This window comes from Engraulis encrasicolus, chromosome 9 (assembly GCF_034702125.1).
Source record: "Engraulis encrasicolus isolate BLACKSEA-1 chromosome 9, IST_EnEncr_1.0, whole genome shotgun sequence".
Classification (NCBI taxonomy): Eukaryota; Metazoa; Chordata; class Actinopteri; order Clupeiformes; family Engraulidae; genus Engraulis; species Engraulis encrasicolus.
Genome location: NC_085865.1, coordinates 54,080,562 through 54,093,061, shown reverse-complemented (window position 1 = coordinate 54,093,061; position 12,500 = coordinate 54,080,562). Strand labels below are relative to the sequence as shown.

At 44.4% G+C, this 12,500-nt stretch overlaps 1 protein-coding gene across 1 annotated transcript in view; it reads left to right on the top strand.

Moving 5' to 3' along the window:
* Nucleotides 1–12,500, top strand: part of cnksr2a (connector enhancer of kinase suppressor of Ras 2a) — a 162,008-nt gene that overhangs the window by 15,184 nt on the left and 134,324 nt on the right. The window contains exon 2 of the mRNA XM_063206347.1: nucleotides 89–291. Within this exon, the coding sequence (XP_063062417.1) occupies nucleotides 89–291 (203 nt within the window). The remainder of the gene's footprint in view (nucleotides 1–88; nucleotides 292–12,500) is intronic.

Below are 12,500 nucleotides of genomic sequence, written 5' to 3'. Positions count from 1 at the left end.
CATAGAGCTCAAAATGTTCTGCTACGCCCCTGACGGCTGCCATAATATGTGCTGTCATCATATGTGCTCCGTTTGTGTTCTTTCGTAGAACTACGGCCTGGAGACGGAGAACCTGAAGACGCTGTCGCACAAGCTGAACGCCTCGGCCAAGAACCTGCAGAACTTCATCACGGGCCGGCGGCGTAGCGGACATTACGACGGCCGCACCACCAGGAAGCTGCCCAACGACTTCCTGACCTCCGTGGTGGACCTCATAGCGGCCGCCAAGAGCCTGCTGGCCTGGCTGGATAGGTGAGCCCTGCAAAGAGGCGCACACACACACACACGCACCTGTACACACACACACACACACACGCACCTGTACACACACACACACACACTCGCACCTGTACACACACGCGCGCACATACACATGCACGCGCACCCACGCAGACACTCAGACATATGCAGCCGCAGGTGAGCCCTGCAAAGAGGTGCACACACACACACACACACACACACACACACACACACACACACACACACACACACACACACACACACACACGCATGCATGCACGCACGCACACACGCGCACATATGCAGCCACATGCGCGCACACACACACACACACAGAGGCTGATGAACACCAATAGTACACGCGTGCGCGCGCACACACACACACGCGCGCGCGCGCGCGCACACACACACACACACTAAAAGTTTGAACTCATCAGTGCCACAAGGACATTGATATATTCATTTGTGACTCAAAGGCGTCGTAAATACTTAATGTATACAGTATATCTATTTACAACAGTGGCGTTAGGGCCTGGGAAATGAAACTCTAAATATATACACATCAAGCTATACCCATTTACATACTGATATTTATGGAAATGACTCAGCACGACCTTGTACAATTTCAAAACAGAACACGGTTTGAATTTGTTGTTTAGGCATTTATTGTCAGTTGAGGTGCCCTGTTGACTGCAAGACACGAGTAATGGCTGGCTTGTCCTGAGATATGGAAAGAAATATTAAAACTGGTTATGGCTCCCCAACTTAAGTTTGTCATAAGACATTGGCATTGTCAGTGACTGCATGCAAGTTGCGTTTGTCAAGGGCATTACTTGAAAAATGTGGTCCCCACACATGCACGCACGCACGCACGTACGCTCGCTCTCTCACACACACACACACACACACACACACACACACACACACACACACACACACACACACACACACACACACACACACGCACGCACGCACGCACGCGCGCGCACGCACACACACACACAGGCGCTGAGTGCTGTGGCAGCTGTAACTCTGCTTTCATTTAGTTGCCCATTTACCATCCTGATGTCAGGGAGACACCGGTGTATTGCTTTCACTTCCCCATCTAATCACACTTGCTCTCTCTTCCTCTCTATCTATCTATCTATCCCCCCTCTCTCTAAATGTTACTCTAAATGGTGCTACTCGCTCTCTCTCTGTGTCTCTTTCTGTGTCTCTCTGTCTCTCTGTCTCTCTCTCTCTCTGTCTCTCTCTCTCTCTCTCTCTCTCTCTCTCTGCCCCTCTTGGCCAAGTCGCTAATGAGGCTGTATTGATCAGGGACAGCCCTGGGCTTTACTTGCTTGGCCGTCGTCTGACTGGCTCCCGCAACCACCCCTCACCCCCGCCGGTTCACAATTACTCATCAGGTGAGGAGGTGATTGGGTGATTAATTAGCCCGCCCTGCCAGCCTGATCTACAAAAATTCCGTGCTCCTGGACACGGATGTTAAGGACACGAAATCCGTGTCCAGGAGCACGGATTTTGCCAAAATTCCGTGCTCCTGGACACGGAATTGTTTTCCGTGCTCCTGGACACGGAATTGTTTTCCGTGATGGGCACACAGAACTGCTTTCTATAGGCTATTACCACAGCACTGTGTTAACTCACTCATTAGAAAATACATACCAAATGCTAATCCTAAACAAAATAATGCTATAGCAATTTAAGTTGTGCCCTGACCAAAACATTCCCTAAACTTAACCTGTCATTAAAGACATATTTTTGAGAAATACCTTTTCCAGTTGGTTGCTAGGCTATCAAATTCATATAATGATTGAAAGAAAACTAGCTGTGCCCAGACCAAAACAATCCCTAACCCTAACCTGTCAGTAGGAAAAAAAAAAATTGAGAAAAAATATTTGAAATTAGAAAAATCCTGAGAAAACACAAGACTGTGGAAACATAGAGCTATGGGAGTAGTCTATAGAGAGAGCACTTCTCTGTGTCCATCACGGAAAACAATTCCGTGTCCAGGAGTACGGAAAACAATTCCGTGTCCAGGAGTACGGAATTTTGGCAAAATCTGTGCTCCTGGACACGGATTTTGTGCCCTTAACATCCGTGTCCAGGAGCACGGAACTTTTGGAGATCATGTTGGCCCTGCGGAGGTGACCAATGGATGCGTGGCGAGACAGACAGGCGGGGTTAATTAGAGTCAATCCGGAACATAGTGATAGGGACGGCCTGTGTGTGTGTGTGTGTGTGTGTGTGTGTGTGTGTGTGTGTGTGTGTGTGTGTGTGTGTGTGTGTGTGTGTGTGTGTGTGCGTGCGTGCGTGCGTGCGTGTGTGTGAGTCTTTGTCCGTGTGTGTGTGTGCGTGCGCGTGTGTGAGTGTTTGTCCATTTGTTTGTCCGTGTGTATGTGTGTGTGTGTGTGTGTGTGTGTGTGCGTGTGCGTGTGCAAGCATGTGTGTGTGCGCATATGTACTGTATGTGTGTGTCTGTGCGTGTGCATGCACGTGTGTGTATGTGTGTGTGTCTGTTTGTCTGTGTGTCTGTGTGTGTGTGCTAAGCCTTTGACTTCAATATTCGATATTCGAATATAATTCGAATGTCAAGAAAATTTGAGACATTGTATTGATTTTTTGGGTATTTCATTGTTATTGATTACAATTATTTCCTTGTAAACATCGCAATTCACAGTCTCAATTTATTTTTTCCATGGCTGGTTAATCACTACAGCTGTGTTGAGGAGAGTCGCGTGCGTGGCTCATCTCTCTGTGTTCCGTAGCAGGACACTTGCGGCAGGCAGTCTCCCCCAGAGTCCGCATAACAAGCAGATGAGTGCTGCAGAGTTCCATTCAAGTGAATGGCTACAGTTAATAAACAAAGCATCATCACATTACTTTCTGGAGTTGTTGACGAGTTTCTGGAATTATGTGATTCAACCCACAAGTACCTGTGATTACGCCAAGAGTAAGATAATAACTTCTTGTTTTTTGGATTTTGACCAAATTAGCTTCGTTGGTCTGGGTGTCAGATCAGGCAGACTGCAGGTGATGATTTTGTTAGCATGCTTTTAGCATGTTTTTAGCGCACTGCTAGTTTGTGTAATGTTCGTTTTTAAACAAGAACAGTCATCTTACCTAGACCTACAAACACACTACCTAAATGTCCGTCATTAGTGATAGAAAATAAATACATATTTGTTGATATTGGTGCTGTGTGCTCAATTCTCATGATTCCCATATCATCCAATTCAAATTTTAACTTGGGCTAAAAGTTTGACATGGCTGCTAGCTTTGCCATGTTCTAATCTGCATTCACACCTCTAAGTACCGTATTCTTAATAAGTGCTGAACGATCGCTAAACAATAATGGCTGGTTGAATGCATGTTGTTAATGGGCCATTAGGCTACATCTCTGGTTGGAATAGCCTTTTACTAGTCACTGACTGGGGGAAAGAACAACTTCAGCTTGATATCAGGTCTAACTGGGGCAATTTTAATGGTAAAAAATATGGATAAATATTCGAATATATTCGAATATCGTTTTTAATTTAGAAACGAACTTCGACTATGATTTTTGGGCACAAGTCAAAGCCCTAGTGTGTGTGTGTGTGTGTGTGTGTGTGTGTGTGTGTGCGTATGTACTGTATGTGTGTGTGTGTGTGTGTGTGTCTGTGTGTGTGGTGCACCAGAGGTAAGAACGGGTAAAAAAATCCAAGCCCGAACCGACATGGGCCCATGGGAATTGGGCCGGGCCCGGCCCGAGGCCGACTAATTATTGGATGTGTAGGCCCGAGCCAGAGGGAAGCCCGAAATTTCAAATTTTATTTATAAGGAGGGGTGATCTATGATAACAAATCAAAGCCCTTAAATTAAAGCCATTAAAGTATTTTGTTACGAAATCTAAGTTAAATAGACTGTATAAACATGCAGGCCATCTTTTATATTTCTGTGTATGCTGCACTGCAGTGCACAGAGGTTACATTAAGCGATAATCCATCATTGACGCTTTTTTTAAGAGTTGGCGGAAAATTTTAAGGGCGTCCGTCATTTTGACCGGCTGATCATTGGGCCATAAGCCACAGCAGCAGTACGACCTTAAAAATCTAGCGCGGCACTTTCACAGAGAGAGACAGCGAGACAAAGAAGAACAACGACGCGAGCAGCAGAACAGGAATGAAGGAGTTCTTGAATTGCCATTGCAAGAGTTTATTAGGCTACAGTATGTGTCGGGTTGATGAGGCGACCTCTGTTTTTTGCAGACCACGCGTCTCTCGTGGCCAAAACACGGCCGAAATGCCTCAGCGCACTGTGATGGGAGGGAGAGGCGAGGGAAAGCGCGTGCATTCTAGCAGCAGGCACTGCACTGCTGGATTATCAACTGACGTGGAATATTATTAACGCACAGCCTACATAGCCTATTTATTTATTTAAAAAAAAAAAAAAAAAAAAAAAAACTGTCAACGATAGAGAAGCCGAACCCGACCCTACCCGAACGTAATGAGTGACATTTCAGGCCCGACCCGACCCGAAATTGGCTCGGGTTCGGGCTCGGGCTCGGGCCTGGGCCAAAAATCATAGGTCTATGTGTGTGTGTGTGTGTGTGTGTGTGTGTGTGCTCATGTGTGTGCATGCATGCGCGTGTGCGTGCGTCCAACCGTGTATGTGTGTGCACATAGTGTGTGTGCAGAAAGCTGTCTATGGTACCTATGATGGTGTGAGAGAGAGAGACAAGGCGAGCCTGACAGACAGCCGGTGTCCTGTCTATATGAGCGACCCGTCGAGATGTGATTCTCTTCGCTACTGAGCATGCGCACGCATGCGCACACCCTCGCGGTGGTTTTCGCGGGTGATTGCCCATCGAATTGTGAGACCGCAAGTTACGATAGGATCCCCTGAGACTGTCAACTTTAGTGACTCAAACTGTAGCCCATGTCCTCCAGAGGTTACCACCAGTCATCCATAGTCTAGTTAGCCTATACTGCCGTGCAATACTAGAACGCAGTAACTCAAAATGGTCGAATTTTTTTTTATATCGGAAATCGGTTCTAAACTACCTCATTTGTCTTGTGTCCAAAAATGGTGGTCCAACACCGTCCCGTTTTGGAGAAAACTCATTTTGAAAGTGCAAAAATGACCCAAAAAAGGTTAAACAAAAACGCAGGAAGTCGGCGAGTTACTGCTGCACGTTCCAATGGGACTGGTTTGGGAGTAGACAGTAATACAAGCTAAGAACGCAGTAACTCCTGCAGTAACTCCATTTTGTGGCAGTAATACCAGCCAAGAACGCAGTAACTCTGTTTTTTGTGGCAAAAAGACACATAAATGTTGTTTTTTGGTTTTTTTTGTGTGTGCATTAAATTTCTATCCTAAACAAGCATTACCAGGAAGTGTCACCACCAATTTACCGACAACACAGTTGTCGCGCCATATGGAAAACTTTGAAGCCTTTTTTCTCAGTTTGCCGTTTTCAGAGTTACTGCGTTCTAAGATTGTAGGGCAGTAATAGCCTGACTGTCATGGACTGAAAGTTACGATATAGTCTATCCCCTGGGGGGGAAACGGGAAATAGCGTGGATCATCCAGCAGATCATTGGAAAATCTGCGAAATAGCGTGGCCTCGAACATTTGCTACTTTGTTGCCTAACCGTAATCGCTCACACACTCAGCCTCGAACATTGTAACATCGATCAGAAAAGACTATTTATGTAGAGGAGGCGTTCTCATTGCAAAATGGAAAAAATCGCCACCTCTGATTGAGCTGTCAAAATGCTCCCTCCCTTTCACTCAAGAATTTGAATCGACTGCATTGTAAAATGCCTGAACATGGTAATAAGAAATGCACTGGTGGGGATGTTATGAAAATATGATTCCGGTCATTAAAAGACAGACATCTACCAAAACAAAGCCACAATACGCTATCTGCTATCTGGGGATATCTAAAGCGCGCTTGTTTATCCCCATACACATGATTTCATGTGGCAATTTGCCTTGCGAGCCCACGTCGCATTGAAACCAAACCAACAGCAAATGACTGCATTAAACAACCAGTAGCCAGGCCCTGATCCCAAACACTTTCTCCAGTATTTGCGCAAACTCAACTCAGTCTCTTTCATATGGCACGTTTCTTAACTTGCTCAAACGAGAGGCTGACGTGGTCAGCAGCCGCACGTTCTTATTAAACTCCGCACGAACGATTGCACACCCCTGTCCGTGAAATAAACAAAGTAATGGTTATTAAAACAGTCCTACGTGGACCGATTGAAACGCCTTCCGCGGAAAATCAAGGTCGCTCATTTAGATGAGGCATCGCAAGTCGATAGAACACCACTATCGAATAGGGTGACCGGTCGCTCATCTCGACGAGGCAACACATCTCGACAGAACACCGGTATTAAGAGCAATCATCTCCATTCACCATGAGAAGCTGCTCTCGTCTTTCTCTGGATAATGTGGCACACAGGCGGATGAGTGGATGAGCTTATTTAAAACAGATCATTACTGCCTCTTTTGGCTCTCAGCTTCTCTCTCTCTCTCTCTCTCTCTCTCTACTGCTAAAGAGAAGTGAAAAGTGAGGAGAGGGGTAACGTATTATTTCCATCAGACTTCTCTTCTTTTCTCTTTTCTCTTCTCTTCTCTTCTCTTCTCTTCTCTTCTCTTCTCTTCTCTTCTCTTCTCTTCTCTTCTCTTCTCTTCTCTTCTCTTCTCTTCTCTTCTCTTCTCTTCTCTTCTCTTCTCTTCTGTTCTCTTCGGGGTCATTCAGTATCCCAGATTGGTGCCGGATGTGGCCCAGCACCTCTTTCACTAACCTGGGAAATCCCATGCTGCTTTGCACAATCTTTCCAATCTGAAGACAGTGTGAATTTTTAATGCTGCTCGGTCATGTGACCTGAGCCAGATATCTGTGCCATCTGTCTTCCCCATGGGCTCTGTATGTGACCCTATTGTATCCCCCTGTTGCGACACCTTAGTCAAGTCTTTTAACTCTGCTGTGATGCAAACTATAAACAGTATTGCACCATTGCATGTTAAGACTATCTCAGGAAAACGTAGGTCACCCTGGAGAACCTCACAGACAATTAACACATCTAAAAGAATCTGTCGCATTTACGAACGAAAATGGCGTAAATCTAAACTGCAGGCTGACTTTGTAAACTATAAGAATCATATTCTTATGTATAACAATGAAATCAAGAAAGCTCGAAGGCAGTACTTCTCTCAGATCATTGCTGAAAATTCAAATAACGCTAAAACACTGTTCAATACCATTGATAAACTTATCAACCCTCCACTTACAATTCCTACAGAGCTCCACTCTGTAGAGAAATGCAATGAGTTTGCAACTTTTTTTAGTGATAAAATTTTAACTATAAGGAGCAATATCATACCGTCTAATACTGATGTCAGCTACATTTCTCCATGTCAATTTCTGCCCAGCCAAGCCTGTCTCCCCAGTTTTACTCCTATTCATCAAGATGAGTTAGGAGAGATAGTTCGACAGCTAGGCTCTGCTACCTGCTCCCTTGACCCTATACCTACTAAATTGCTCAAAGAGGTCTTCAGCTGTTTAGCTACTGACATTTTAAATATTGTTAATTCATCACTCCTCTCTGGTACTTTCCCTTCCTGTCTTAAACATGCATTGGTTACTCCTCTGTTAAAGAAACATACCCTTGATCCCTTAGCTTTTGAGAGTTATAGGCCCATTTCAAACTTACCATTTTTAGGTAAAATCCTTGAGAAGGTTGCCTACAAGCAGCTTTACTCTTATCTGTCCCACAACTCCCTTTTCGATGCCTACCAATCTGGATTCCGTGTGAATCATAGTACAGAGACTGCTTTGGTCAGAGTTGTCAATGATCTTAAAATGGCCACTGATAACCATAAAGTATCTGTTCTGGTTCTTCTAGACTTAAGTGCTGCGTTTGACACTGTGGATCATACGATTTTAATCCAACGACTACAAGATCAAATCGGCATTTGCGGCAGTGCCCTTGCCTGGATCACTTCTTATTTAAATGGGAGATCCTTCTCTGTCACTATCAACAATTTCTTCTCTGACTCTATGGATACCTCTCATGGGATACCTCAGGGATCAATCCTGGGCCCTCTCCTTTTTAATTTATATATGCTACCACTTGGGCATATCATCCGGCACCATGGTCTTTCATATCACTCCTATGCAGATGATACCCAGTTGTACATTTCTTTTTCCCCTGACGACCCCAGTCCAGTAAATGACCTAATAAGTTGTGTCTCAGACATCAAAAACTGGATGGCTCAGAATTTTTTATTGTTAAACGACAGCAAGACAGAGATTTTAGTTGTAGGCCCCAAGGCTCGTAGAGAACATCTTTGTACGTTTTTAGCCCCCCTTCAGGTAAAACCTTGTGATGATGTCAGAAATTTGGGTGTGACCCTTGATACAGATCTTAATTTTAACAAACATATATCTGTTATCACTAAGACGGCATTTTACCATCTGCGAAATATTTCTAAAGTACGTGGCCTCCCGTCTCCTCAGGACTCTGAAAAGTTAGTTCATGCTTTTATCTCCAGCCGCCTTGATTACTGCAACTCCCTATATGCCGGGCTCACTAAACAGGCACTCAACAAACTCCAACTCATTCAGAATGCAGCTGCCAGACTACTGACAAGAACATCCAAATTTGGACACATCACCCCAATTCTGAAATCTCTTCACTGGCTGCCTGTACAACAAAGAATACATTTTAAAATACTTCTGATCACTTTTAAAGCAGTAAATGGCTTGGCCCCTACCTACATCTCTGACATCATCCCTCCATACCATCCTACCCGTTCGTTGAGATCATCAAATAAAGGTCTTTTATGCGTCCCCAAAATTAACACCAACACTGCACATGGTGCTTTTAGTTATTGTGCCCCTACCCTTTGGAATTCCCTCCCCCTAGAACTAAGGTCAGTGACTTCTACTCCCGCTTTTAAAAAGGGTCTTAAAACGTTTTTATTTACACAAGCTTTTGGTTGAGTTGATTTTTATTGACATTGTTTTATTTCCTAAGGGCTTTTATGTGTTTTATTTTTTACTTTGATTTTACTTTTATTCTATTTATTTTGCTCTGGGCCTTTGCAGACTATGTGTCTAGTCTAGTGTTTGGTGTTTAAAAGGTCTTATCATTGCAATGGGTTTTATTTTGTTTTATTCTATTTCTACCTATTATTATATAATTTTATATTTTCACTCAGTTTTAGTGCTGTTTTTAAATTTTCTACTTTTCCTCCTTTTAATCTTACAGCACATTGAGTCTATGTAAGCCATATGAAATGTGCTTTATAAATAAACTTGACTTGACTTGACTTGACTTGAATTCTATCACCCAGCGAGGACACCAGATCTTGGGCTCCAGTCAGAGAGCGGGAAGGGGTGGAAAGACAGTGACATGTACTGCTCAACAATCGCGAACCACACCTACAATCGCGAACCACACCTACCCTTACGAGAAATTCAGTAGGCGGTCTCCAGACCATATATCACTGGTCTATATATATGGACTCCTGTGAACCAGGCAGCTACCGCACACACCTCGCACAACCGTGCATCTCCATATCAATCTCTATCTCTTAGCATTTTGTTTGTTTCAGAGCAGTTCGAGGTGCAGTAGATTTAGTAGTTTCTTTCCAGAATTCATGCTGCCCACTCACAAATGTTACCTTTTTCATTAATAATTACCACAACCATCAAATGTTAAGTATTTGCTAGGACCGATTGTTAGGATTTTTAACTGCAAAACTTGTACTTACTCATGCTGGTAAATGTTAGTTTATTTTTTAGAAAATATTAATGAAAAGATCAAATTTAGCAAGAGGCAGCACAGTTTCAATGAGCAGCATAGTTGCAATACCAATCTTTCAAAGAGAGAGAGAGAGAAGGGGAGAGTGAGAGAGAGGGAGCGAGAGACAAGAGAGAGAGAGAGAGAGAAAGCGAGAGAGAGAGAGAGAGAGAGAGAGAGAGAGAGAGAGAGAGAGAGAGAGAGAGAGAGAGAGAGAGAGAGAGAGAGAGAGAGAGAGAGAGAGAGAGAGAGAGAGAGAGAGAAGTGATGGAAATGGGCCTGCTGTGCGGAAGATGGCGCACTATGGCCACAAGCGCTTAGGCAGTTTTTCCATTGGGCAAGGTCGGGCACTTGCTCATGGGCCTCATCCAATCAGGGTGTTGTGACAAGCGGCTTGACTGATTGGAGGTTCTGGTTCTGGTTGGTGGTGCCAGGCCCTCAAGCCCTCCCTGTTCAGCCTTCCCATCAGCTACAGCAGTTTGGCCTTTTCAGTCAAAAGTTTTCATTGCCCCCCCAACCACACACACGCACTCACATGTGCACGTACGCACACACACACACACTCACACGCACTCACACACACCCTCTTTGCAGTTCGCTGCAGGCTTTTAGTGAGGCTTTATTATGCCAGTAATTTGGGCTCCCTAGAACCATTCAAATTTCACCCAAGAGAACACAGACACACTCAGGCAGACAAAGTGTCTGAGGAGAGAGTGGCTGGGGCTGAGGTAATCGTGTGTGATAATCGTGTGTGTGTGTGTGTGTGATAATCGTGTGTGTGTGTGTGTGTGTGTGTGTGTGTGCGTGCGTGTGTGTGTGTGTGTGTGTGCGTGTTTGTGCAACACGTTTGTGTGTGTGTGTGTGTGTGTGGGGGGGGGGTGCGTGAGTACATGTGCATGTGTGCGTGTGCGTGTTTTTTGAAAGCACGTGTGTGTGTGTGTGTGTGTGTTTGTGTGTGTGTGGGGGGGGGTGTATCTGGACAGTTGATCACTGTGGAGATTTAAGTGGTTTTCTTTTCTCTTGCTGGATAGTCGATAGTCCCGCGTGTGTGCGTGTGTGTGTGTGTGTGTGTGTGTGTGTGTGTGTGTGTGTGTGTGTGTGTGTGTGTGTGTGTGTGTGTGTGTGTGTGTGTGTGTGTGTGTGTGTGTGTGTGTGCGCGCGAGGTGGAGGTGGGGGGGGGGGGGGCTTTCAGAAGGTTCTGTAACTGCAGTAGAATCTTCCAGTGAGTTCTGCTGCGGCAGACTAGAATATGTGTCACCTGCCATCTCTTGGTAACTGGATAATTCCCCTGTAATTGGAGTGCAGTGCATTGCATTTAGACTGCAGTGATGTATTTATTTTGCAAGCACTGTATACACTGCAGTAATGTGCTACATATCTACACTATCTGGCATAGTAGCACTCATGCTGACTGTTAGCACTCTATCCCTACACAACTCACTATGTAGTCTGCATGTACTGTATAGTACATTACATTACATTGAATTCTACTTGGCATTTTGGTATTATCCAAAGCTACTTACAATGGAGGACATAGTCATAGCATTCAACTCTTGCAGATACAAAGTGCATAGGAAATATGCACTCACTCATTTACAGTACACTCATGCTTGACCGAAATGTTCACTACAAAAGAGTCAAGATTGAAAGAGATGACACACTGAAAGGTGGTTTCACTCTCTTTGCAGGGCACGTTTCTTTTGAAAGGTGCAAAAATCCAACAAATCTAAGCATTTTTATGGGTCTCAATTCAAATGGCAAACACCACGCCAGCTTTGTGTTCCTCAAGCTAATTTAATAACCCGGCCGGCAAAAGTCTGTTTGCTGATACAGTGCTGTGAGAGCCAGGATCCCAAATAACAAACCCTCAGCTATCTGGCTCCACTCAGTGTTCCCACATTTACTTTGCCCCAATTACACCCACATTATATTGCAGCGTTGATGCAACTCTCAAATAGTAGCACAAGGGTCAATGGCGTTTTAGTAGTAGCACCCGTCAGGGTGGTGCAAACACAGCTAAAGCCATTATTGCATGAATGAAATGATTTATTTTTTGTTTTAGTCGATTGTCTAAGAAGCATATTCATTGCAGTGCATTAATTACCAATTGCTAATTAATATATGGGCATTAGTTATACCAACTGACGTCTGTGCAAAAAAAAAAGTAATTGACCCACCAACACCATGGGTGTAGCATTTGGCAACCAAAGGCTTCAACATATACCGTGCACAGACCTACCATAGTTTTTTTCATGCCCTTAGAGACAGTGGTCATCAATTGTGTCTGTACATTTGCTGCCATTTGAAAACAAAAATCTATACTAGAATAGGTCAGTGCAATCAGACATATTCCCCCTGCAATTTACTGCAAGCTTTCATGAGTAGAGGCATTTCAAAGGTGAGAGCAGGTTCGCATGCTGGAAA